Consider the following 26,580-nt stretch of genomic DNA (forward strand, 5'->3'; position numbering starts at 1 on the left):
ACCTTCCAGAAGGACAACCATCTCTGCAGCACTCCACCAATTTGGCCTTTTTGGTGGCCAGACGGAGTGGCCAGACGGAAGCCACTTCTCAGTAAAAGGCACATGAAAGTCTGTTTGGAGTTTGCCAAAAGGCACCTAAAGGACTCAGACCATCAGATACAAGATTCTCTGATCTGATGAAACCAAGATTGAACTCTTTGGCCTGAATGCCAAGTGTCAGGTCTGGAGGAAACCTGGCATCATCCCTACAGTGAATCGTGGTGGTGGCAATATCATGGTGTTGGGATATTTTTTCAGCGGCAGGGACTGGGAGACTAGTCAGGATCAAGGGAAAGATGTACGGAGCAAAGTACAGAGAGATAATTGATGAAAACCTGCTCAAGAGCACTCAGGACCTCAGACTGGGGCAAAGGTTCACCTTCCAACAGGACAACGACCCTAAGCACACAGCGAAGACAACATAGAAGTGGCTTTGGGACAAGTCTCTGAATGTCCTTGAGTGGCCCAGCCAGAGCCCGGATTTGAATCTGATCGAACAACTGTGAAGAAATCCTGAAAATAGCTGCGCAGTGACGCTCTCCATCCAAACTGACCAATCTTGAGAGGATCTGCAGAGAAGAATGGGAGAAAACACCACAAATACAGGGGTGCCAAGATTGTAGTGTCATACCCAAGGTGGCTTGAGGCTATAATCACTGCCAAAAGTGCTTCAACAAAGCACTGAGTTAAGGTTCTGAATACTTATTGAAATGTGATATTTCAGTTTTAATTTTAAAATGCATTTGCAAACATTTCTAAAATCCTGTTTTTGCTTTTGTCATTATAGGGCGTTGTTGTGCAGATTCATTGTAAGGGATTTCCTCCTCTTCTTCCGAAGAGGAGAGGCAAGAAGGATCGGAGGACCAATATGCGGCGTGGTAAGTGTCCATGGTTCTTTTAATAAGAAATAGTACACATGAACAACTGAATACAAAAAACAATAAACGTGGAACGAACGAAACCCAAAACAGTACCGTGTGGTGAAAAACACAGACACGGAAACAAACACCCACAAACGCACAGTGAAACCCAGGCTACCTAAGTATGATTCTCAATCAGAGACAACTAATGACACCTGATTGAGAACCACCGAAGGAAATAAAGGAAATAAAGGTCAGAACGTGACATTCTTGAGGAAAACCTCCCAATTTAATCAATTTTAGAATATTCCAGTAAATTCAGGAAGTAAACTGAAAATTCCCAATTCTCTTCTATGGTTTTCAATGAGGAAAATGTGGAATTTGGTTTACTTTCTGAATTGACTGGAAATGAAATGGATTTGACTCCAACCCTGGTTTTACTACAAATCTGTCAACGTCATCATTTAGTCAATCGATGTTATAATGCATAAAGCTCACAGATGTGATCGTTCTCATTCAGAGTAAATTATTCTAATTGAATAAAACAGAATTAAACAAATGTATTATGTACCTGAATAACTTCAACAACCTGGTTGATTCTCTGGTTGATTCTCTGCTCAACAACACTGACTGTGAATCAATCTGGTTGATTCTCTGGTTGATTCTCTGGTTGATTCTCTGCTCAACAACACTGACTGTGAATCAATCTGGTTGATTCTCTGGTTGATTCTCTGGTTGATTCTCTGCTCAACAACACTGACTGTGAATCAATCTGGTTGATCAATTTTATTTGTCACATACACATGGTTAGCAGATGTTAATGCGAGTGTAGCGAAATGCTTGTGCTTCTAGTTCCGACAATGCAGTAATAACCAACAAGTAATCTAGCTAACAATTCCAAAACTACTACCTTAATTATAGACACAAGTGTAAGGGGATAAAGAATATGTACATAAAGATATATGAATGAGTGATGGTACAGAGCGATGGTATCATCTCCTTAGTTTTGTAGGTCAAATATATGTTTGAGTATACCCTGTACCATTTAATTTCATATGGTAAAGACAGGTAAACACATTGTCAGTCAACAATATAAGACAACGGGAGCACTGTGTATGTTCTCTGATAAATTTTAAGCCAATGTGATGTGAAATATCAATATACACGCTAAGAGAAGTAATTTCTCTCTCCTGTGTGGATTCTCATATGACGTTTAAGTGATTGTTATGAGTAATATGTTTTCCCACAGTCTGAGCTTTTCTAAGTCTTCTCCTCTGTGTGCAGTTTAATGTGTTCTTTCAGGCTTCCTAAATGGGCAAAAGCTTTGCACCCTAGGAGGAGTGGTAAGGCTTCTGCCCTGTGTGTATTCTCTCATGTCGTTTCAACGTCCCTGATTGGCTGAAACACTTTCCACACTGGGAGCAGTGGTAAAGCTTCTCCCCCGTGTGTGTTCTCTCGTGTTGTTTCAGGTGCCATAACGCACTACAACCCTGTCCACATTGGGAGCAGTAGTAAGGCTTCTCTCCTGTGTGTATTCTCTCATGTCGTTTCAGTGTCCCTGAAAGGCCGAAACACTTTCCACACTGGGAGCAGTGGAAAGGCTTTTCCCCTGTGTGTATTCTCTCATGCTGTTTCAGCTCCCCCAAATGGTTGAAGCGCTTTCCACATTGGGAGCAGTGGTAAGGCTTCTCTCCTGTGTGTATTCTCTCATGGTGTCTCAGGGTCCCTAAACCGGTAAAACTCCTTCCACACTGGGAGCAATGGTATGGCTTCTCTCCTGTGTGTACTCTCTCATGTCGTTTCAGCTCCCCTGAATGGTTGAAACACTTTCCACACTGGGAGCAGTGGTAAGGCTTCTCTCCTGTGTGTACTCTCTCATGTCGTTTCAGCTCCCCTGAATGGTTGAAACACTTTCCACACTGGGAGCAGTGGTAAGGCTTCTCCCCTGTGTGTATTATCTCATGTTGTTTCAGACCCCATAACCCGTTACATCCCTTTCCACATTGGGAGCAGTGGTAAGGCTTCTCCCCTGTGTGTATTATCTCATGTTGTTTCAGGTCCCATAACCCGTTACAACCCTTTCCACATTGGGAGCAGTGGCAAGGCTTCTCTCCTGTGTGTATTCTCTCATGCTGTTTCAGATGAAAAGGCCGTTTGAAACACTTTCCACACTGGGAGCAGTGGTAAGGCTTCTCCCCTGTGTGTATTATCTGGTGTTGTTTCAGGTGTGCTTTTTGGTTGAAACACTGTCCACACTGGGAGCAGTGGTAAGGCTTCTCCCCTGTGTGTATTCTCTCATGAGCTTTCAGGTGTGCTTTCTGGTTAAAACTCTTTCCACAGTGGGAGCACTGGTGTCGTCTTGCTGGTTTGGACGTCCCTGGCTCTGGTTCCTCTGAGTCTGGTCTTTCTCCTGCCAAAGACAGTGTTATTTTTAAATAGAGACCCAGATGAAACCACATGATAAAACAACCTTGCTACGAAGGTAAATCCTAAATCAGATCTCTCAATAACCTGAGGCCAGTTTTAACAATCTTATTACAAACTTATTTCATTCATCCTATTTTACAAGTCAGAACACAAAAACCTAGACAGTTGTAGGACACTGAAGACACAGACGTCGCTGGATTCCAATTGAACAGGTGGTTCTAAATATATAACTTTCATAGCTGTATGATACAGAATGTGACCTACACACTTCCTTAAACATCAAATAACTAAAGAAGTCATTTTGTGTGGAAATCCAAAACTTGTTTTTACGTCACAGATACAAAGCACATCAGTAACATCTCCCCGTTGTTGAAAGGGTTCGACACATTGCTGTTTAAATGGACCAATTTCTTATTTAGACATTCACAGATGTTCAACATTTTGATTATCGCTGATACCGTCATGCTGGTTAAGTGTGACTTGAATAAATAAATCACTGACATTGTCAATAGCAAAGCACCCGCACACCATCACATCTCCTCCTCCATGCTTCACGGTGGGAACCACACATGCGGAGATAATCTGTTCATCTACTCCTCGTCTCACAAAGACATGACGCTCGGATCCAAAAATCTCAAATTTGGACTCATCAGACCCAAGGACAGATATCCACCGGTCTAATGTCCATTGCTCGTGTTTCTTGGCCCAAGCAAGTCTCTTCTTCTTATTGGTGTCCTTTAGTAGTGGTTTCCTTGCAGCAATTCGACCATGAAGGCCTGATTCACGCAGTCTCCTCTGAACCGATGATGTTGAGATGTGTCTCTTGCTTGAACTTTGTGAAGCATTTATTTGGGTTGCAATTTCTAAGTCTGGTAACTCTAATGAACTTATGCATCAGAAGTAACTCTGGGTCTTCCATTCTTGTGGTGGTCCTTAAAGTAATGATGGACTGTTGCTTCTCTTTGCTTATTTGAGCTGTTCTTGACATAATATGGACTTCACCTTTTACCCAATAGGGCTATCTTCTGTATACCCCCATACCTTGTCACAACACAACTGATTGGCTCAAACACATTAAAACCTGTTATGGCACATTAACTCTTGAAACTAGGGGGCACTATTTTAATTTATGGAAAAATAACGTTCCCAAAGTAAACGGGCTATTTCTCAGGACCAGGTGCTAGAATATGCATATAATTGACAGCTTAGGATAGAAAACACTATAAAGTTTCCAAAACTGTAAAAATATTGTCTGTGAATATAACAGAACTGATATTGCAGGCGAAAGCCTGAGAAAAATCCAATCAGGAAGTGACTCTTATTTTGAAGCCTCTGCATTCCTATGCATCCCTATTTACCATTGAAAGGGATATCAACCAGATTCCTTTTTATATGGCTTCCCTAATGTGTCTTCAGTCACTAGACATAGTTTCAGGCTTTTATTTTGAAAAATGAGCGTGAACGACAACATTGCGTCAGTGGTCAGGTGGTGGCTCTCAGAGTGATTTGTGCGTAATAGACAAAGGCGGCCATTGTGCCTCTCGCTCCTAGTGAAAAGCCAATTGTCCCGGTTGATATATTATCGAATAGATATTTGAAAAACACCTAGAGGATTGATTATAAAAAAAGGTTTGCCATGTTTCTGTCGATATTATGGATCAAATTTTGAGTTTTTTTCGGCGTTGTCATGACCGCAACTTCCGGTGGATTTCTCAACAAAACTGAGGTATTTTGGCTATAATAAATCATCTTTATGGAACAAAATTAACATTTGCTGTCTAACTGGGAGTCTCGTGGGTGAAAACATCCGAAGCTCATCAAAGGTAAACGATTTAATTTGATTGCTTTTCTGATTTTCGTGACCAAGCTCCCTGCTGCTAGCTGGACATAATGCTATGCCTGGCTATCGATAAACTTACACAAATGCTTGTCTTGCTTTGGCTATAAAGCATAATTTCAAAATCTGAGATGACAGGGTGATTAACAAAAGGCTAAGCTGTGTTTCACTATATTTCACTTGTGATTTCATGAATATGAATATTTCATATTAAGATTTTTTGTCCGTTGACACCTGTTTGGCTAGGGATTCCGCTAGCGGAACGTTGACAACATCCGGTGAAATTGCAGAGTGCAAAGTATTTTTTTTATTTATTAGAAATATTTAACTTTCATGCATTCACAAGAGCAAAGCTTAACTTCTTGTTAATCTAGCCACCATGTCAGATTTCAAAAAGGCTTTACGGCAAAAGCAAACCATGCGATTATCTGAGGACACTACCCCATCAAACAAACACACGACAATCATATTTCAACCCGCCAGGCGCGACACAAACCTCAGAAATAACAATATAATTTGTGCCTTACCTTTGAAGAGCTTCTTCTGTTGGCACTCCAATATGTCCCATAAACATCACAAATGGTCCTTTTGTTCGATTAATTCCGTTGTTATATCTCCAAAATGTCCATTTATTTGGCGCGTTTGATTTAAAAAAAACACTGGTTCCAACTCGCCCAGCATGACTACAAAACATCTAATACGATACCTGTAAATGCTGTCCAAACATTTCAAACAACTTTCCTAATCCAACTTTAGGTATTTTAAAACGTAAATAATAGAGAAAATTTAAGATGGGATAAACTGTGTTCAATACCGGATAAAAACAACATGAAGTGCGTGACCTGGAGCGCGCATCAAAACATTAGAGAGCACTAGGCTGGACCCTCGTTCTGAATAACCGAACTTCTTCATTTCTCTACCGAAAAACATCAACCAATTTCTAAAGACTGTTGACAACTAGTGGAAGCAATAGGAACTGCAACCAAGTGCCACAGAAAACCATTTGAAAACAGAGTCACCTCAACAACAACAAATTCCTCCTGGATGGTTTGTCCTCGGGGTTTCACCTGCCAAATAAGTTATGTTATACGCACAGACATTATTTTAACAGTTTTAGAAACTTTAGAGTGTTTTCTATCCAAACCTACCAATTCTATGAATATCCTAGCTTCTGGGCAGGTAGCAGGTAGTTTACTTTGGGAACGCTTTTCATCCGGACGTGAAAATACTGCCCCCTATCCCAAACAGGTTATAAGGAATGAAATTCCACAACTTAACTTCTAAAAAGGCATACATGTTAATTGAAATTAATTCCCGGTGATTACCTCATGATGCTACAGTCCTCCTTTAAGACTCCATAATGTTTCATAATTAGATGCTACAGTCCTCCTTTAAGACTCCATAATGTTTCATCATTAGATGCTACAGTCCTCCTTTAAGACTCCATAATGTTTCATCATTAGATGCTACAGTCCTCCTTTAAGACTCCACAATGCTTCATCATTAGCTGTTACAGTCCTCCTTTAAGTCTCCATCATGTTTAGAATGTGTCTGGAAGCGCTACTCTATATATTATACTCTCATCCTTTCGGTTTTATTAATATTAATAATAATGTTATAATAGGTAATAACTAACTTCAATAACTAGGGTTAATACCTGCCTGGCGCACCAACAAAATCTTCATATTTACCCCCCTCTAACAATACCGCTACAGAATTAGCGTAGTAGGCCATGTAACTTAAGGTGATCAGAAATATTTAGGACTAACTTATTCCTTGCCACCCATTCTGAAACTAACTGCAGGTCTATGTTAAGTGTTGCAGTCATTTCAGTCGCTGTAGTAGCTGACGTGTACAGTGTTGAGTCATCCGCATACATAGACTCACTGGCTTTACTCAAATGTCATTGGCATGTTGTTGGTAAAGATTGAAAAAAGTAGGTGCCAAACAGCTGCCCTGGGGAATTCCTGATTCAAACTTGATTTTGTAGCTCTGGGGCGGCAGGTAGCCTAGTGGTTGGAGATTTAGGCCAGTAACCGAAAGATTGCTGGATCGAATCCCCGAGTTGACAAGGTAAAAAACTCTGTCGTAATTGAAAAAAATAATTGAAAAAAATAATTGAAAATAATAATTTGTTCTTAACTGACTTGCCTAGTTAAATAAAGGTTACATTTTAAAAGAAAAACTCTTTATCCACAATATAGCAGGGGGTGTAAAGCCATTTTTATCATCAATTTCGCTCAGCCAAACAGTCATTTGCAAGTGCTGTGCTTGTTGAATGAACTTCCCTATAAGCTAAAAGTCTATATTTGTTTAATGTAAAACAGCATTGTATCTGGTCAAATATTTTTTTCCCAAAATTGTAAGGGTTGGTAACAGGCTGATTGGTCAGCTATTTAAGCCAGTAAAGGGAGCTTTACTATTCTTGGGTAGTGGAATGACTTTAGCTTCCCTCCAGGCCTGAGGGCACACACTTTCTAGTAGGCTTAAAATAAAGACAAGGCAAATAGGAATGGCAATATCGGCCGCTATTATCCTCAATTTTCCATCCACGTTGTCAGACACCAGTGACTTGTCATTGTAGATTTTATTTGCGCAAAATTTCATTGAAGATGCTCCAAAGCTTTTTACTATCATTCTTCATGTCATTTATCTTTGTTTCATTGTGTACTTTCTTCTTTTTATTCAGTTTAGTCAAATGATGTCTCAATTTGCAATAGGTTTGCCAATCAGTTATTCAGCCAGACCTATATGCCATCTCTTTTGCCTCCCTCTTCATCATACCATTTGTAAATTCCTCATCAATCCACGTGGATTTAACAATTTTTACAGTCATTTTGTTAATGGGTGCTGCTTATTAGTAGCTGGTATAAGCAGTTTCAAACGTGTCAAGGGCAGTGTCTGGTTGCTCATCATTACACACCACGGACCAACAAATATTATTTACATCAACAACATAGGAATCACTACCAAAAAATGCATGACCTCTTATACCGTAATTGCTGGACTATTAAGCGCACTTGAATATAAACCGCACCCACTGAATTATTAAAAAATCTGTATTTTGTACATAAATAAGCCGCACATGTCTATAAGCTGCAGGTGCTTACCGGTACATTGAAACAAATGAACTTGGTCACGATCTTCCTCCTCCTGTGCACTGAAACCACTGAAGTCATCTCCTTCGGTGTCGGAGATGAATAGCCTCAGAATTTCTTCATCCGATGTTGGATCGTTTTCATTGTCGCTCTCGTCACTTTCATCCGGAGGCAAATACTCCGCTGAGCTCATGCTGCCCCTTCAACACGCAGCAGTCCAGCCTTTCGAAACCCGTTGATGATAGTGGATTTTTTTGACAATGCTCCACGCTGTCAGGACCCACTGGCAGACTTGACCATAAGTTGCTCTTCGCATGCGGCCCATTTTAGTGAAGGATTTCTCCCCACTTGTCATCCAAGCCTCCCACTGAACAAGGAGCGCCACCTTAAATGCATGATTTACACTGATGTCGAGTGGCTGCAAATACTTTGGGCCATCTGCTTTTCTTCCCTCTGAAAGCTTTTGTTGTCTTTTTGAGCAGTTCCTCACGCTGCTGTTTCCAACGTCTTATCATCGACTCATTAAGGCCGAGCTCCCGTGCAGCAGCTCTATTTCCTTTTCCAACAGCCAGATCGATCGCCTTCAACTTGAAAGCTGCATCATATGCATTTCTCCGTGTCTTTGCCATGATGAGGGTGACAAAAATTACTACCGTAATCAGAATGATGGGAAGTTTGAGCGCGCTCGATTTACGTCACATTATGTGACGGTGCTCAGTTTTTTGGCGGCATGAATCTTGTGAAAGCGGGAAAAATCCATAAATTAGCTGCGTCATTGTATAAACCGCGAGGTTCAAAGGTTGGGAATAAAGTAGCGGCTTATAGTCCGGAAATTACGGTACACAATATTAGTCCCAGCCTTTGGAACGGTGGTTTTCCTAGACATGGCTACTATATTGTGATCACTACATCTGATGGATCTGGATACTGCTTTAAAACCCATTTCTGCAGCATTAGTAAAGATATGATCAAACCATGTTGATGATTTCATTCCTCTACTGTTTGTCACTACCCTGGTAGGTTGATTGATAACCTGAACAAGGTTGCCGGCACTGGTTACAGTTTGAAGCTTTCGTTTGAGTGGGCAGCCTGATCACAGTTTTCCTCCAGTATTAGTTAATTAATGACCAAAGTCTTGAGTTTAGTTTGCCTGTTCTACAGTCTTTTAAAGATAGGGGCGTTGACTGCGACAGGCAATGTAACATCCATAATGTTTTAAGGAAAAGTTTTTGTAAAACAAGCACCTTACATTGGATCATCTAGAAACTTTCTCTCCAAAGCTGACTTTCATCAAGGTTTTATATGGTCTATTGGTTTCTCTCTGTTCATTGGCAGAATCCTTTTTCAGTGTTATGATATTCATAACATCCATATCCACCAGTCTATCTTCCTGTCAACTAACAGAACTCTGCTGGTTATCCTGGTAACAGATACCGGTGGGCAGATCTATTGTATTTGTTCAAACTAAACTACAGCACTTACTTTGATGAGTCAAATCTGATCCTTTCTTCTCTTCTCCTCCTCTCACAGTTCCACTCAGCCCTGTTGTTTTCCTGCAGTCCACCAGCAGCACAGACAACCTCTTCATACCCAGCAGTAAGGTGCTACCGGGAGAGGCACGACGCGGGGACTCCGGGAGGGAGGAAGGGCTAGCATTGTCCTAGTAACCATAAAGAGGGGACACAGACACATGTCATTATGTGCTTTACAGAAACCCAGCCCAGACCCAGATAGAGCAAGCTGTATGCTAGACCAGACCAAGCTGTATGCTAGACCAGATCAAGCTGTATGCTAGACCAAACCAAGCTGTATGCTAGACCAGACCAAGCTGTACCATCTGGTGTTCTGATCTGGAGAGACTCTTCTCTGCCTCGTCAGCATCAGGATGTTGTTGAGGCTCCCCAGAGGATCCACCATAGTCATGTCTCTCTCCTGTGTGAACGAGAACATCAAAATGAGTAGTAAACTCCCTTTGATATTTTAAGTAGAACATATGCTTCAATATTGAATTTTAAAAGCCTGTTATACTAGATGAGGGGAACTTCAATATAGACAACATGGAGAATTCAATACATCTAATTGAAAAGTCCCTAAAATATATGAACCAATGGCGGATTGCACCTTTAACAATTCCTACAGTACTGAACAACATATTCAAGTGTAGAACTTCAGTAGAATGCCCCTTTAAAACCACACATTAGTTCAACAACTGCATAGTTTGTGCCCCTGTTTTTAAGACAGTACTCACTGATGGTAATCGGATATTCTGTCTCCTCCTCTTTCACTCCCAAAACGTCTTCCTCCTTCACCTTTATTGAAACAGCATCCTCTTCCTCTCTAAAAGGTTCATTCTCTTCTATCACTATAACAGCCTCCTCTTCCTCCTTTTTCATTCTGAAATGTTCTTTCACTATAACAGCATCTTCTTCCTTCACTATAACAGCCTCCTCTTCCTCCTTTTTCATTCTGAAATGTTCTTTCACTATAACAGCATCTTCTTCCTTCACTATAACAGCCTCCTCTTCCTCCTTTTTCATTCTAAAAGGTTCTTTCTCTTCTTTCACTGTAACCTCTTCTTCAATGTTCATTGCCAGAGCTTCTTTCTGCAAACAGCAGACCTCCTCTTCTATAGCAGGGGATGGGTACTTTAATGAACTCATGGTCAGGGATGTTAGCTAGCTCGTTAGCATTAGCGAATAGCCTAGTGCTAGGCTCAGCATCAATCTTCAACAAGTTTGCAAATTAGGTTACAGTTAACCAGTTAATACGTCAACAGAACTGTGTTTAAAACACTGAGATTAGATAATGTACATTAAGATGGTCTAAATCGTCAATCTTTCACTTTTATGTTGGCTTAGCAAGCTACCGAGGTGGTTGAAAGAGTAGCCGCGTTGTTGTTCCTGAAGAAGCGTCCGTCCAGTCCATTATACGTCACGGAAGAATCATCACCTGAAAGACGCTCATCGCCATCTGCCGTCTGGAGTGGGTAACGCAGTTTGGAAACAATACACTACACTACACTTTTGTATTGGAAAGAACGTACCGTAATTTCTAATATCTAAAAAGGATTAAACTTTTTTACATGTTTTATCATTTTTATTTTTATGAAAATCACTGAGGAGGGTCCTCCCCTTCCTCCTCTCAGGAGCCTCCACTTCCTCCTCTGAGGAGCCTCCCCTTCCTCCTCTCAGGAGCGTCCCCTTCCTCCTCTGAGGAGCCTCCCCTTCCTCCTCTGAGGAGCCTCCCCTGCACCCAAAGGACATCCAGCCAACTTGTGTGGGAAGCATTGGAGTCAACATGGGCCAGCATCCCTGTGGAAAGCTTTCGACACCTTGTAGAGTCCATGCCCCGACGAATTGAGGCTAATCTGAGGGAGAAAGAGGAGGGTCCAACTTCATATTAGGAAGGTGTTCGAAATGTTTGGTATAATCAGTGGATATATCTGCCATTTAGCAGACACTTGTATCTAAAGGGATTTGCAGTCATGTTTGCAAACAATTAACATATGGATGGTCCCAGGAATCAAACCCACTACCCTGGTTTAACAAGCACTATACTCCACCAACTGAGCTACAGGACCACAAGGAATGATCAAGGAATGACGCAGATAAACACACACAGCCTGAGTTTCAGAAATATAATTAAATCATTAGACCGTAACATTGAAACTGACATACTTCATATTAGACGTAGACCGATTAATTAGGGCCGATTTCAAGTTTGTATAAAAAATGTATACAAAATGTAATTTTTTTTACACCTTTATTTAATCTTTATTTAACTAGGCAAGTCACTTAAGAACACATTCTTATTTTCAATGACGGCCTAGGAACGGTGGGTTAACTGCCTTGTCCAGGGGTAGAACGCTAGAATTTCACCTTGTCAGCTCGGGGGATCCAAACTTGCAACCTTACAGTTAACTCGTCCAGCGCTCTAACCACCTGCCTCATTACACTCCACGAGGATCCTGCCTATTACACGAATGTAGTAGAAGTTGCTAGCTAGCATTAAACTTCTTATAAAAACAATCAATCAATCATAATCACTAGTTATGGGTGATGATATTACTAGTTTATCTAGCATGTCCTGTCGATGCGGTGCGTATCGTTGCTCCAATGTGTACCTAACCATAACACCAATGCCTTTCTTAAAATAAATACACAGAACTATATATTTTTAAACCTGCATATTTAGCTAAAAGCAATCCAGGTTAGCAGGCAATATTAACCAGGTGAAATTGTGTCACTTCTCTTGTGTTCATTGCACGGAGAGTCAGTGTAGATGCAACAGTTTGGGCAGCCTGGCTCATTGCAAACTAATTTGCCAGGACATTAAGTAATTATGACATAACATTGAAGGTTGTGCAATGTAACAAGTATATTTAAACTTAGGGATGCCACCCTTTAGATAAAATACCGAACGGTTCCGTATTTCTGCCTCTGATTGAGAACCACTCCACTCAATGTGGAGGCTATATACAGGGGGTACCAGTACAGAGTCAATGTGGAGGCTATATACAGGGGGTACCAGTACAGAGTTAATGTGGAGGCTATGTACAGGGGGTACCAGTACAGAGTCAATGTGGAGGCTATATACAGGGGGTACCAGTATAGAGTCAATGTGGAGGCTATATACAGGAGGTACCAGTACAGAGTCAATGTGGAGGCTATATACAGGAGGTACCAGTACAGAGTCAATGTGGAGGCTATATACAGGAGGTACCAGTACAGAGTCAACATTATATTGGTTGCAAGCATTTTGTATAATAATTGAAGCTTTGAATCCGGCGTCATTTTGCGTGTCAATTCATAAACCATGTGCCATGGAATCAGTACAATGAAAATCTCCAAAAATAAACATATCCAGGTGTTAGAATGGCCAAGTCAAAGTCCAGACCTGAATCCAATCGAGAATCTGTGGAAAGAACTGAAAACTGCTGTTCACAAATGCTCTCCTTCCAACCTCACTGAGCTCGAGCTGTTTTGCATCTCTCGATGTGCAAAACTGATAGAGACATACCCCAAGCGACTTACAGCTGTAATCGCAGCAAAAGGTGGCGCTACAAAGTATTAACTTAAGGGGCCTGAATAATTTTGCACGCCCAATTTTTCAGTTTTTGATTTGTTAAAAAAGTTTGAAATATCCAATAAATGTCGTTCCACTTCATGATTGTGTCCCACTTGTTGTTGATTCTTCACAAAAAAATACAGTTTTATATCTTTATGTTTGAAGCCTGAAATGTGGCAAAAGGTCGCAAAGTTCAAGGGGGCCAAATACTTTCGCAAGGCACTGTATGTATTTTTAAACAAAAATAACTGATTTACATAAGTATTCAGACCCTTTGCTATTTAAATTTAGATTTAGAATTTAAATTGAGCTTAGGTGCATCTTGTTTCCATTGATCATCCTTGAGATGTTTCTACAACTTGATTGGAGTCCACCTGTGGTAAATTAAATTGATTGGACATGATTTGGAAAGGCACACACCTGTCTATATAAGGTCCCACAGTTTGCAGCGCAAGTCAGAACAAAAATGTAATGACTTCTTATGACATTGTTTGCCAGACTGAACATTGTAAATCATTTTTTTCCAAACTGCGTTACCCCCTCCAGTCAGCAGATGGCGATATGAGTTTTTCAGGTGATGCTACTTGCGTGACGTATAATCTAGTGGACGTGACAGGAGGACTTCTTCAACAGCGACAAAAGGCTTCTGATTGAAACACGCTGTGCTTTGCGAGCAAACCTAAAACCAAAACATTGAAGCTCTTTAGACCAATCTTGTGTATTTACTCTTAGGTAAACATAATTATATTCAAAACGCTATCTACTGGTTCATTTAAACGTAATTTGCTTGTTAAATTAGCAAATGTGTTACATTGATACTGTGTAACAGTATGTATAACTTTAATCTGTCCCCTCGCCCATACCCGGGCGCGAACCAGGGACCCTCTGCACGCATCAACATCAGTCACCCACGAAACATCGTTACCCATCGCTCCACAAAAGCGGGAACCACTACTTCAAGGGGAACCACTACTTCAAGGTGTCAGAGCAAGTGACGTCACCAATCGAAACGCCACTTAGCGCGCACTATCTACGGAAAGATATTCTCACTAATACCCAAGAACAAGGAGGTCTTTTAGATTTCAATACTCTAAATAATACTTTTAAAATAAATTGGAATCTGAAGTATATTATGAACCAGAACAGTATTTGGAATGTCATGCCCTTAGTATTTATTTGACTCTGGTAGTGGTTTAGAATTTTTTGCTTTGATGTCATTTCGATGTTGATAAAATCCTAGTAAAATTGGTCAAATTCTATAAGTCGATTTTAGCTTGGATGTTAGCGTATAAACACAATTTTCCCCCTCACAGATACTTTCTATGGAACAACTAAGATATACAATTTAAAAAGAAGTCAATTTTTTTTGTAACTGGTTTGAGAATAACTGGCTACTGATCAACCTAACCACAAATATTAGTCTCTTAGCTCTTATGGCAGGACTTTGACTGTGGTACATCACCTCCCTAGTCAACCTATTGTGTGTATTGAACATTCATATTGAACAGCCTTACCTATAGAGTAGCACCACCACCCATCAGCCCATTCTCTTCTTGATGTCAAAGCTGCAGTGTATTGTTGCTATAGGAGTTTATGATGAATAATCCTATTTATTTCAAGCCCCACTAAGATGTCACCATACTATTCCTTTAAAGCCCCTCTGTCAGATATAAACCATCAGAGTGGGAAACCAACTGACATGGAAACAATGGAGCAAATGTATCACAATCAGAGGGGTGTATTATGACATCAGATAGAACTACTCAGACATTCCAAATCAGGCTTCATCCACATCATGAAGGTGGATATTGATCCAACCATTTCAAAAGTAATGACCGGGCTGATGGAAACAGGATATGCCTGAACACTTTTATAAATGGTGACATTTTGTTACTTCGTTTGACAATTTGTTTGTCTTTTTGTGTCAGTAAAAATGTTTAAGCGAGAAATGGCTGTGGAAACTCTTTGATGCGCAAAAATTTATATAACAACCATCACATCTTAGTTAACTTGGAGTCACTTGATGATATCTTGTGTGGTTCCCCCACTACGATTCGGAAACCCATGTAGTTTATTAGGCTACAGATGAAATAAGTTATGAACTTCACAGGGTGGTGAAACTACATGTGATGAGCTTGATGCTCCATTCCAATACACTTTGAGGGTCTTATTCTGGTGACATGATGACCGATGCTTGGTTGCCATTTGACAAATAAAATAATTGCTCTCACCCATGATAATCTCATCAATCGGGTAACAACGTTTATTGAACCAGTGGGAGGTTTGTAAATGCCCCCAGGAAAGTCGAAAGAGGAACTCTTCATTGAGACAATGATAAACAGCAATCTGTGGGAGAGTTGTGGATATTATAAAATAAGGATCTGCTGGAGTCCAAGTCAAACCAAGATTCTTTATTTCTGAGCTCAGAGAGAATAACAGAGTTACACAGCGCAGTGTAGACAGTCTGAATTCCTGAAGCATTGGGTGATGAGCACATATCTTTATAGTTTCCTATTCCTGGGCGGGACTTTATTCATACAAGGACACAGGTGCAAATTGGTTTGCAACACAGAATGATAGTCCCAAGAACAGGAGATAATAATAGGACAGTTTCACAAGGTTAGTCACATACTCAGTTATGTGGACACACAAACAACTAACATTTTCCATTACAGAGTCTGAACATTTTCATTTCATTAAATCATCAGTGGGCCAACAATGCAAATGTCAACAATGGAACTAATGCATCACATCCAAATATCACTGTATTATCTGTAGTGCTGGAGGAATGACACACCCAGATAAACACAAAGAGTTTAAAAAAGGACCATTTAAACACATGGAATCTGATCTACTCTATATTCAAACTGACAGACTCCATATTCAATTCATGTTTTCTAATAGAAACAAACAACTATATGTTTAAGTATACTTTGTACAATTCACTTTCATCTGGTAAAAACAAGTAAACACATTCTCAGTCAACAATATAAGACAACAGGAGCACTGTGTATGTTCTCTGATTCATTTTAAGTCAATGTGATGTGAAATATCAATATTACAAGTAAGTCAAAAAGTCTTCTCTTTTGTGTGGATTCTCTTATGACGTTGAAGTGACTGTGATGAGTAATATGTTTTCCCACAGTCTGAGTATTTTGTAAGCCTTCTCATGTATTCTTTCAGGCTTCCTAAATGGGCAAACGCTTTGCACACTGGGAGCAGTGGTAAAGCTTCTCCCCTGTGTGGAGTCTCATGTGTTTTAATTTTTAAAATGTTTAATTTTACCTCCCCTTTTCTCCCCAATATCGTGGTATCTAATTGTTAGTAGCTACAATCTTGTCTCATCGCTACAACTCCCGTACGGGCTCGGGAGAGACGAAGGTCAAAGTCATGCGTCCTCCGATACACAACCCAACCAAATCGCAGTGTTAAGCAGTGTTAAGGCTTCTCCCCTGTGTGTATTTTCCCATGTTGGTTCAGGTGTCCTTTCTGGTTAAAACTTTTTCCTATTTTTACCAATGACCATACAGTTTTTAAATTCCTCATCAATCCATGGAGCCTTAACAGTTCTAACAGTCAGTTTCTTAACAGGTACATGTTTATCAATAATTGGAAGAAACAATTTAATATGGTAAAAACAGGTAAACACATTGTCAGTGTACAATATAAGACAACGGGAGCACTGTGTGTGTTCTCTGATGAATTTTAAGTCAATGTGATGTGAAATATCAATATACACGCTAAGAGAAGTCATTTCTCTCTCCTGTGTGGATTCTCTAAAGACGTTTAAGTGACTGTTATGAGTAATATGTTTTCTCACAGTCTGGCCTTTTGTAAGCATTCTCCTCTGTGTGCAGTCTCATGTGTTCTCTCAGGCTTCCTAAATGGGCAAAAGCTTTGCACCCTGGGAGGAGTGGAAAGGCTTCTCACCTGTGTGTATTTTCTCATGATGTTTCAGGTTCCCTAAATTGTTAAAACTCTTTCCACACTGGGAGCAGTGATAAGGTTTCTCCCCTGTGTGTATTCTCTCATGTTGTTTCAGGGTCCCTAAATTGTTAAAACTCTTTCCACACTGGGAGCAGTGGTAAGGCTTCTCCCCTGTGTGTATTCTCTCGTGAACTTTCAGGTTTGATTTCTCATTAAAACCCTTTCCACACTGGGAGCAGTGGTAAGGCTTCTCCCCTGTGTGTATTCTCTCATGTCGTTTCAGTTTCCCTAAACCGATAAAACTCTTTCCACACTGGGAGCAGTGATAAGGCTTCTTCCCTGTGTGTATTCTCTCATGTCGTTTCAGTTTCCCTAAACCGATAAAACTCTTTCCACACCGGGAGCAGTGATAAGGCTTCTCCCCGTGTGTATTCTCTCGTGCAGTTTCAGATGCCCTGGCCGGTTGAAACACTTTCCACACTGGGAGCAGTGGTAAGGCCTCTCCCCTGTGTGTATTCTCTCATGTTGTTTTAGGTTCCCTAAATTGTTAAAACTCTTTCCACACTGGGAGCAGTGGCAAGGCTTCTCCCCTGTGTGTATTCTCTCGTGAACTTTCAGGTTTGATTTCTCATTAAAACCCTTTCCACACTGGGAGCAGTGGTAAGGCTTCTCCCCTGTGTGTATTCTCTCATGTCGTTTCAGTTTCCCTAAACCAATAAAACTCTTTCCACACTGGGAGCAGTGATAAGGCTTCTTCCATGTGTGTATTCTCTCATGTCGTTTCAGTTTCCCTAAATCGTTAAAACTATTTCCACACCGGGAGCAGTGATAAGGCTTCTCCCCTGTGTGTATTCTCTCGTGCAGTTTCAGATGCCCTGGCCGGTTGAAACACTTTCCACACTGGGAGCAGTGGTAAGGCTTCTCCCCTGTGTGTATTCTCTCATGAGCTTTCAGGTGTGCTTTCTGGTTAAAACTCTTTCCACACTGGGAGCAGTGGTAAGTCTTCTCCCCTGTGTGTATTTTCTCATGTTGTTTCACGTCCCATAACCGGTTACAACCCTTTCCACAGTGGGAGCACTGGTGTCGTCTTGCTGGTTTGGACGTCCCTGGCTCTGGTTCCTCTGAGTCTGGTCTTTCTCCTGCCAAAGACAAGTGTTTAAAAAAAAATAGGGACCTGAATGAAACCACATGATAAAACAACCTTGCTACGAGAGTAAATCCTAATCAGATCTCTCAATAACCTGAGGCCAGTTTTAACAATCTTAGTGTGATTTTAAAACAAATGTAGAGCTTCCTGGTAATTACTGCTATGTTTACATTACTTATTTTATTCATCCTGTTTTACAAGTCAGAACACAAAAAACAGACAATTCTATGACACTCAAGACACAGACGTTGCTGGATTCCTATCAAGCAGGTGGTTCTAAATACAGTATATCACAAAAGTGATTACACCCCTCACATTTTTGTAAATATTTGAGTATATCTTTTCATGTGACAACACTGAAGAAATTACACTTTGCAACAATGTAAATTAGTGAGTGTACAGCTTGTTTAACAGTGTAAATTTGCTGTCCCCTCAAAATAACTTAACACACATTAATGTCTAAACTGCTGGCAACAAAAGTGAGAATGTCCAAATTGGGCCCAAAGTGTCAATATTTTGTGTGGCCACCCACCATCATTTTCTGCATCACTGCCTTAACCCTCTTGGGCATGGAGTTCACCAGAGCTTCACAGGTTGCCACTGGAGTCCTCTTCCACTCCTCCATGACGACATCACGGAGCTGGTGGATGTTAGAGACCTTGCACTCCTCCACCTTCCATTTGAGGATGCCCCACAGATGCTCAATAGGGTTTAGGTCTAGAGACATGTTTGGCCAGTCCATCACCTTTACCCTCAGCTTCTTTAGCAAGGCAGTGGTCGTCTTGGAGGTGTGTTTGGGGTCGTTATCATGTTGTATGTATGTCACAGTACATCTTGGCATTCATGCTTCCCTCAATGAACTGTAGCTCCCCAGTACCGGCAGCACTCATGCAGCACCAGACCATGACACTCCCACCACCACGCTTGACTGTAGGCAAGACACGCTTGTCTTTGTACTCCTCACCTGGTTGCCACCACACACGCTTGACACCATCTGAACCAAATAAGTTTCTTGGTCTCATCAGACCAGAGGACATGGTTCAGTAATCCATGTCCTTAGTCTGCTTGTCTTCAGCAAACTGTTTGCGGGCTTTCTTGTGCATCATCTTTAGAAGAGGCTTCCTTCTGGCACGACAGCCATGCAGACCAATTTGATGCAGTGTACGGCGTATGGTCTGAGCACTGACAGGCTGACCCACCACCCCTTCAACCTCTGCAGCAATGCTGGCAGCACTCATATGTCTATTTCCCAAACACAACCTCTGGATATGACGCTGAGCACGTGCACTCAACTTCTTTGGTCGACCATGGTGAGGCCTGTTCTGAGTGGAACCTGTCCAGTTAAACCGCTGTATGGTCTTGGCCACCGTGCTGCAGCTCAGTTTCAGGGTCTTGGCAATCTTCTTATAGCCCAGGCCATCTTTATGTAGAGCAACAATTATTTTTCTCAGATCCTCAGAGAGACCTCTGCCATGAGGTGCCATGTTGAACTTCCAGTGACCAGTCAGTATGAGGGAGTGTGAGAGCGATGACACCAAATTTAACACACCTGCTCCCCAGTCACACCTGAGCCCTTGTAACACTAACGAGTCACATGACACCGGGGAGGGAAAATGGCTAATTGGGCCCATTTTGGACATTTTCACTTAGGGGTGTACTCACTTTTGTTGCCAGTGGTTTAGACATTAATGGCTGTGCGTGGAGTTATTTTGAGGGGACAGCAAATGTACACTGTTATACAAGCTGTACACTCACTACTTTACATTGTAGAAAAGTGTCATTTCTTCAGTGTTGTCACATGAAAAGATATACCTAAATATTTACAAAAATGTGAGGGGTGTACTCACTTTTGTGATATACTGTATATAACTTTCATAGCTGCTTTAAACCCCATTTCTGCAGCATTAGTAAAGATATGATCAAACCATGTTGATGATTTCAATCCTCTACTGTTTGTAACTACCCTAGTAGGTTGATTGATAACCTGAACAAGGTTGCCGGCACTGGTTACAGTTCGAAGCTTTTGCTTGAGTAGGCAGCCTGATCACAGTTTTTCTTCAGTACTAGTTAATTAATGACCAAAGTCTTGAGTTTAGTTTGCCTGTTCTACAGTCTTGTAAAGATAGGGGCGTTGACTGGGACAGGCAATGTAACATCCATAATGTTTTAAGGAAAAGTTTTTGTAAAACAAGCACCTTGATCATTGAAACCTTCTCTCCGAAGCTAACTTTCATCAAGGTTTTATATGGTCAATTGGTTTCTCTCCGAAGCTAACTTTCATCAAGGTTTTATATGGTCACTTGGTTTCTCTCTTTTCATTGGCAGAATCCTTTCTCAGTGTTATGATATTCATAACATCCATATACCTGTCAACTAACAGAACTCTGCTGGTTATCCTGGTAGCAGATACCAGTCTATCTTCCTGGTAACAGATCTGTTGTATTTGTTCAAACTAAACTACAGCACTTACTTTGATGTGTCAAATCTGCTCCTTTCTTCTCTGCTCCTCCTCTCACAGTTCCACTCAGCCCCATTGTTTTCCTGCAGTCCACCAGCAGCACAGACAACCTCTTCATACCCAGCAGTAAGGTGCTACCAGGAGAGGCACGATACAGGGACTCCGGGAGGGTGGAAGGGCTAGCGTTGTCCTGGTAACCATAAAGAGGGGACACGGACGCACATCGTTATGGATGCTGATGTCACTGTTGTCATGAAGTGATTTACAGAAACCCAGCCCAGACCCAGAGAGATCAAGCTGTATGCTAGATCAGACCAACCTGTATGCTAGACCAGACCAAGCTGTATGCTAGACCAGACCAAGCTGTATGCTAGACCTGCTGATGCCACTGTTGACATGAAGTGTTTTACAGAAACCCATCCCAGACCCAGAGAGAGCAAGGCCAGACAAAGCTGTACCATCTGGTGTTCTGATCTGGAGAGACTCTTCTCTTCCTCGTCAGCATCAGGATGTTGAGGCTCCCCAGAGGATCCACCATAGTCATGTCTCTCTCCTGTGTGAACGAGGACATCAAACAGATGGTAAACTTATGACCATCTATTGCAATCATAGAGTTACAAGAGGCATGCATATGTCTAAAATGGCCACTTTCATCATGATTTCCTAAAATAGTGTTTGTGATGCAAATGTAAAAGGGTCGTTCCACAAAATGGGTGGCCTTTGTTATTTTAAGTAGAAAATATGCACCAATATAGAATTTTAAAAGCCTGTTATACTAGATGAGGGGAACTTTAATATAGGCCACATGGAGAATTCAATACATCTAATTGAAAAGTCCCTAAAATATATGTACCAATTGCAGATCGACCCTTTAACAATTCCTACAGTACTGAACAACATATTCAAGTGTAGAACTTCAGTAGAATGCCACTTTAAAACCACACATTAGTTCAACAACGGCATAGTTTGTGTCCCTGTTGAAGACAGTACTCACTGGTGTTAATCTGATATTCTGTCTCTTCCTCTTTCACTGCCAAAACGTCTTCCTTCTTCACCTTTATTGAGATAGCATCATCTTCCTCTCTAAACGGTTCTTTCTCTTCTTTCACTATAACAGCCTCCTCTTCCTCCTTTTTCATTCTGAAAGATTCTTTCTCCATACAGCTGACCACCTCTTCATTAGCAAGGGAGGAGTAGTTTAGTGAGCTCATGGTCAGGGATGTTATCTAGCTAGCTAGCATTAGCGTCTAGCCTAGTGCTAGGCTCAGTATCAATATTTAACACGTTTGCAAATTGAACCAGTTGATACGTCAACCGAAACTTGTTTAAAACACTGAGATTAGCTAATGTACATTAACATGGTCTAAAACGTCATTCTTTCAGTTTTATGTTGGCTAGCAAGCTACCGACGAGGTTGAAAGAGTTGGCGCCTTGTTGTTCCTGAAGAAGCGTCCGTCCAGTCCATTATACGTCACGCAAGAAGAGTCAACTGAAAGACCCTCGTCGCCATCTGCTGACTGGAGTGGGTAACGCAGTTTGGAAACAATAGTTACTACACTTTTTGTATTGGAAAGAACGTCATAATTATTTAACAATAAGCTGATGCATTTTCTCTTCCAAATAATACGTTCCTGTACACAGACGTAGAAGCTCAATATGAATATGTAGATGATTAATAAATACTTCTATGAATAGGTAGTGTGTTGATATACATTTTCTCTGTTCATTTTTCACATTCTTTTTTATCTACATGTGACCATACTATTCCCTTAAAGCCACGCTCTATAAGATACAAATCATCCTGTAAACAACAGAACAAATGCATCACATGCAAATAGCACTTGATTATCTGTAGTGCTTTACACTGGGTAGACAAAACATTAAGAACAGCTGCTCCTTCCATGACTTAGACAGACCAGGTGAATCCAGGCTAAAGCTGTGATCCCTTACTGATGTCACTAGTTAAATCCACTTCAATCCGTGTAGATGAAGGGGGGAGACAGGTTAACAGACAGTGACACATTCAATACTGCCTTGCACACTCTCGCCTGCATCTAGCTGAAATAGAGATATCACTGGACAAATTCAGGTATGTTTATCCCCGTTTTGTTCCATTTAAACGTTTGTCAACAGAATCGGCGGAATGAATACACCCCTGATCATGCATATGTAACGGATGTGAAACGGCTAGCTTAGTTAGCGTGGGCGCTAAATAGCGTTTCAATCAGTGACGTCACTTGCTCTGAGACCTTGAAGTAGTAGTTCCCCTTGCTCTGCAAGGGCCGCGGCTTTTGTGGAGCGATGGGTAACGATGCTTCGAGGGTGACTGTTGATGTGTGCAGAAGGTCCCTGGTTCGCGCCCGGGTATGGGCGAGGGGACGGTCTAAAATTATACTGTTACACATAAACACAGTTCACTTTCATTACAGACACGTTGTATTCCTTGCATCTATGTGCTCTCCTCTTATCACCTTCTCCCTTTGTTTCTGTACTTCAATGCACAACACATCAGCTGTATGTGACCAGGCGAAAAAACCTTTCCAAGCCAAACCATTTCATAACTGAAACACACAGCTTACATTGTTGTCACCATATTAGCTAAAGTAACATCATAGTCAACAGAGCTAATAGAACTAACTCGTTAGTAAACCTGCTACAATCATGCAGTAACGTCACAGTGTACAGTCAGTAAGCAGTTTAACACTTACCTTGGCGGGTCCTAGTGGCAATAAATTAGTAAAACCAAAAGCTTGCCTTGACTTGGAAAAGTTACAGTGTTGTGTTGGATAGTCATAGCCAGCTAGCTAACATAGCATGCCTCTGTTTGAGCCAAGTGTTTGAGTAGACTAAACTAGATAGCTGCATTTGCTAGCTAAGTAAGTGAAACTGAAAGTGGAAAATAAATGACGAAATATCTCTCTCTCGCTTCTCCTTCATTTTGGAATAAAATAATTTGTTCAAAACTGTTCAACTATTGTATTTTTCTCTCTTTTAGTCAACTACTCACCACATGTTATGCACTGCAGTGCTAGCTAGCTGTAGCTTATGCTTTCAGTACTAGATACATTCTTTGATCCTTTCATTGGTTGGACATCATGTCAGTTCATGCTGCAAGAGCTCTGATAGGTTGGAGGACGTCCTCCGGAAGTTGTCATAATTACTGTGTAAGTCTATGGAAGGGCTTGAGAACCATAATCCTCCAAGGTTTTGTATTGAAGTCAAAGTACCCAGAGGAGGATGCAAAATAGTATGTTTTAATAAATTATTTGGTGACGTGATTATATTTAGTATGGTTTCATCTAAAAAGGACCACTTTTAAATATTTTACAATTTTTATTTTTCTGAAAATAACTGAGGACGATGGTTCTCCCCTTCCTCCTCTGAGGAGACCCCACTGCACCCAAAGGACACCCAACCAACTTGACACAATTGTGGGAAGCATTGGAGTCAACATGGGCCAGCATCCCTGTGGAATGCTTTCAACACCTTGTAGAGTCCATGCCCCGACGAATTGAGGCTGTTCTGAGGGGAAAAGGGGAGGGTCCAACTCCATATTAGGAAGGTGTTCCAGATGTTTGGTATAATCAGTGGATACATCTGCAATTTAGCAGACACTTTTATCCAAAGGGATTTGCAGTCATGTGTGCAAACACATTACATATGGGTGGTCCCAGGAATCAAACCCACTACCCTGGTTTAACAAGCACTATACTCCACCAACTGAGCTACAGGACCACAAGGAATGATCAAGGAATGACGCAGATAAACACACAGCCTGAGTTTCAGAAATATAATTGTATCAAAGACCGTAACATTGAAACTGACATACTTCATATTTAGTTACAATCAAATATTATTTGTCACATGCGCTGAATACAACAGGTGTAGATCGTAACGTGAAATGCTTACTGACAAGCCCTTAACCAACAACGTAGATAAGAAAAATAAGGGTTAAGAAAATATTCCCAAAATAAAAAGTTTTAAAAAGTAACACAATAAAAAACAATAATATCCTTCCTGTTTGGCCCTGTCCGGGGGTGTCCTCGGAGTGGGCCACAGTGTCTCCTGACCCCTCCTGTCTCAGCCTCCAGTATTTATGCTGCAGTAGTTTGTGTCGGGGGGCTAGGGTCAGTTTGTTATATCTGGAGTACTTCTCCTGTCCTATTCGGTGTCCTGTGTGAATCTAAGTGTGCGTTCTCTAATTCTCTCCTTCTCTCTCTCTCTCTCGGAGGACCTGAGCCCTAGGACCATGCCCCAGGACTATCTGACATGATGACTCCTTGCTGTCCCCAGTCCACCTGGCTGTGCTGCTGCTCCAGTTTCAACTGTTCTGCCTTATTATTATTCGACCATGCTGGTCATTTATGAACATTTGAACATCTTGGCCATGTTCTGTTATAATCTCCACCCGGCACAGCCAGAAGAGGACTGGCCACCCCACATAGCCTGGTTCCTCTCTAGGTTTCTTCCTAGGTTTTGGCCTTTCTAGGGAGTTTTTCCTAGCCACCGTGCTTCTACACCTGCATTGCTTGCTGTTTGGGGTTTTAGGCTGGGTTTCTGTACAGCACTTTGAGATATCAGCTGATGTACGAAGGGCTATATAAATACATTTGATTTGATTTTTGATTTAATGAGGCAAAATACAGGGGGTACCAGTAAAGAGTCAATGTGGAGGCTAAATACAGGGGGTAACAGTACAGAGTCAATGTGGAGGCTATATACAGGAGATACCAGTACAGAGTCAATGTGGAGGCTATATACAGGAGGTACCAGTACCGAGTCAATGTGGAGACTATATACAGGGGGTACCAGTACAGAGTCAATGTGGAGGCTATATACAGGAGGTACCAGTACAGAGTCAATGTGGTGGCTATATACAGGGGGTAACAGTACAGAGTCAATGTGGAGGCTATATACAGGGGGTACCAGTACCGAGTCAATGTGGAGGCTAAATACAGGAGGTACCAGTACAGAGTCAATGTGGAGGTGTTATGAATCCCTTTTGGCCCGACAGTCTAGAGGGATGGTAACGAGACCCGTAACATAACTCATGCAAATTATAATTGTGACAAAGTAAAAGTGAGAACGAAATAACCACAACTACTGAAATCTACCGTCAAACTCAGGGTTTATTAATGAACACACGGTAATTGGGGGGGGGGGGGGGGGGGGCAGGAAAAAGGGGCTGAGCTGGACCCAAGGAAAGAAACAATAAGTATTCAAAAACACCCCTAAGCTAGACTAGCCTATTTCAACAACAGCTAACTAACTAACCAAAAATATAGTGGGTGGTCCACCCAGTTCTAACTAGTGTATTTAACAAAGTTTACCTACGGGTAGTGTATGCCCATGGGCAACTTGTCTTGGTTCCCCCTTTTCCCACCAGCAAACAAACAAACACCATAACCAAAAACAATACTCACAGGACAAAGTGCTATGGAGGTGCTCAAACAAAAGGAGAGGTTAAGACACAAAGAGAGAGTGAAGCAGAGAGATCTACATACATGGAATTTACAGAGAGATTGAGCTCTAGAGCAAACAACTGATGGGGTTTTTAAACCAAGGGAAAGGAACTGTGATAGGGTAGGAAACAGGAGGAGGTCTTCTGATTGATGATTGATTGTTGACTGATTGGGGAGTGATGATTTTCACCTGTGAGGGGAGAAGGAGAGAAAAGAACACAGGATACACACACACACAGACACAGGATACCTGTATCC

At 41.3% G+C, this 26,580-nt stretch overlaps 1 protein-coding gene across 1 annotated transcript in view; it reads right to left on the reverse strand.

Annotated features, from left to right (window-relative positions):
• Positions 1-1,745: 1,745 nt before the first annotated feature.
• LOC139370047 (zinc finger protein 850-like) overlaps positions 1,746-26,580 on the reverse strand; it is a 61,761-nt gene continuing 36,926 nt past the window's right edge. The window contains 3 exon segments of the mRNA XM_071109354.1: positions 1,746-3,180; positions 17,259-17,678; positions 17,681-18,283. Of these exon segments, the coding sequence (XP_070965455.1) occupies positions 2,231-3,180; positions 17,259-17,678; positions 17,681-18,283 (1,973 nt within the window). The 3' untranslated portion in view covers positions 1,746-2,230.

Source organism: Oncorhynchus clarkii, chromosome 17 (assembly GCF_045791955.1).
Source record: "Oncorhynchus clarkii lewisi isolate Uvic-CL-2024 chromosome 17, UVic_Ocla_1.0, whole genome shotgun sequence".
NCBI lineage: Eukaryota > Metazoa > Chordata > Actinopteri > Salmoniformes > Salmonidae > Oncorhynchus > Oncorhynchus clarkii.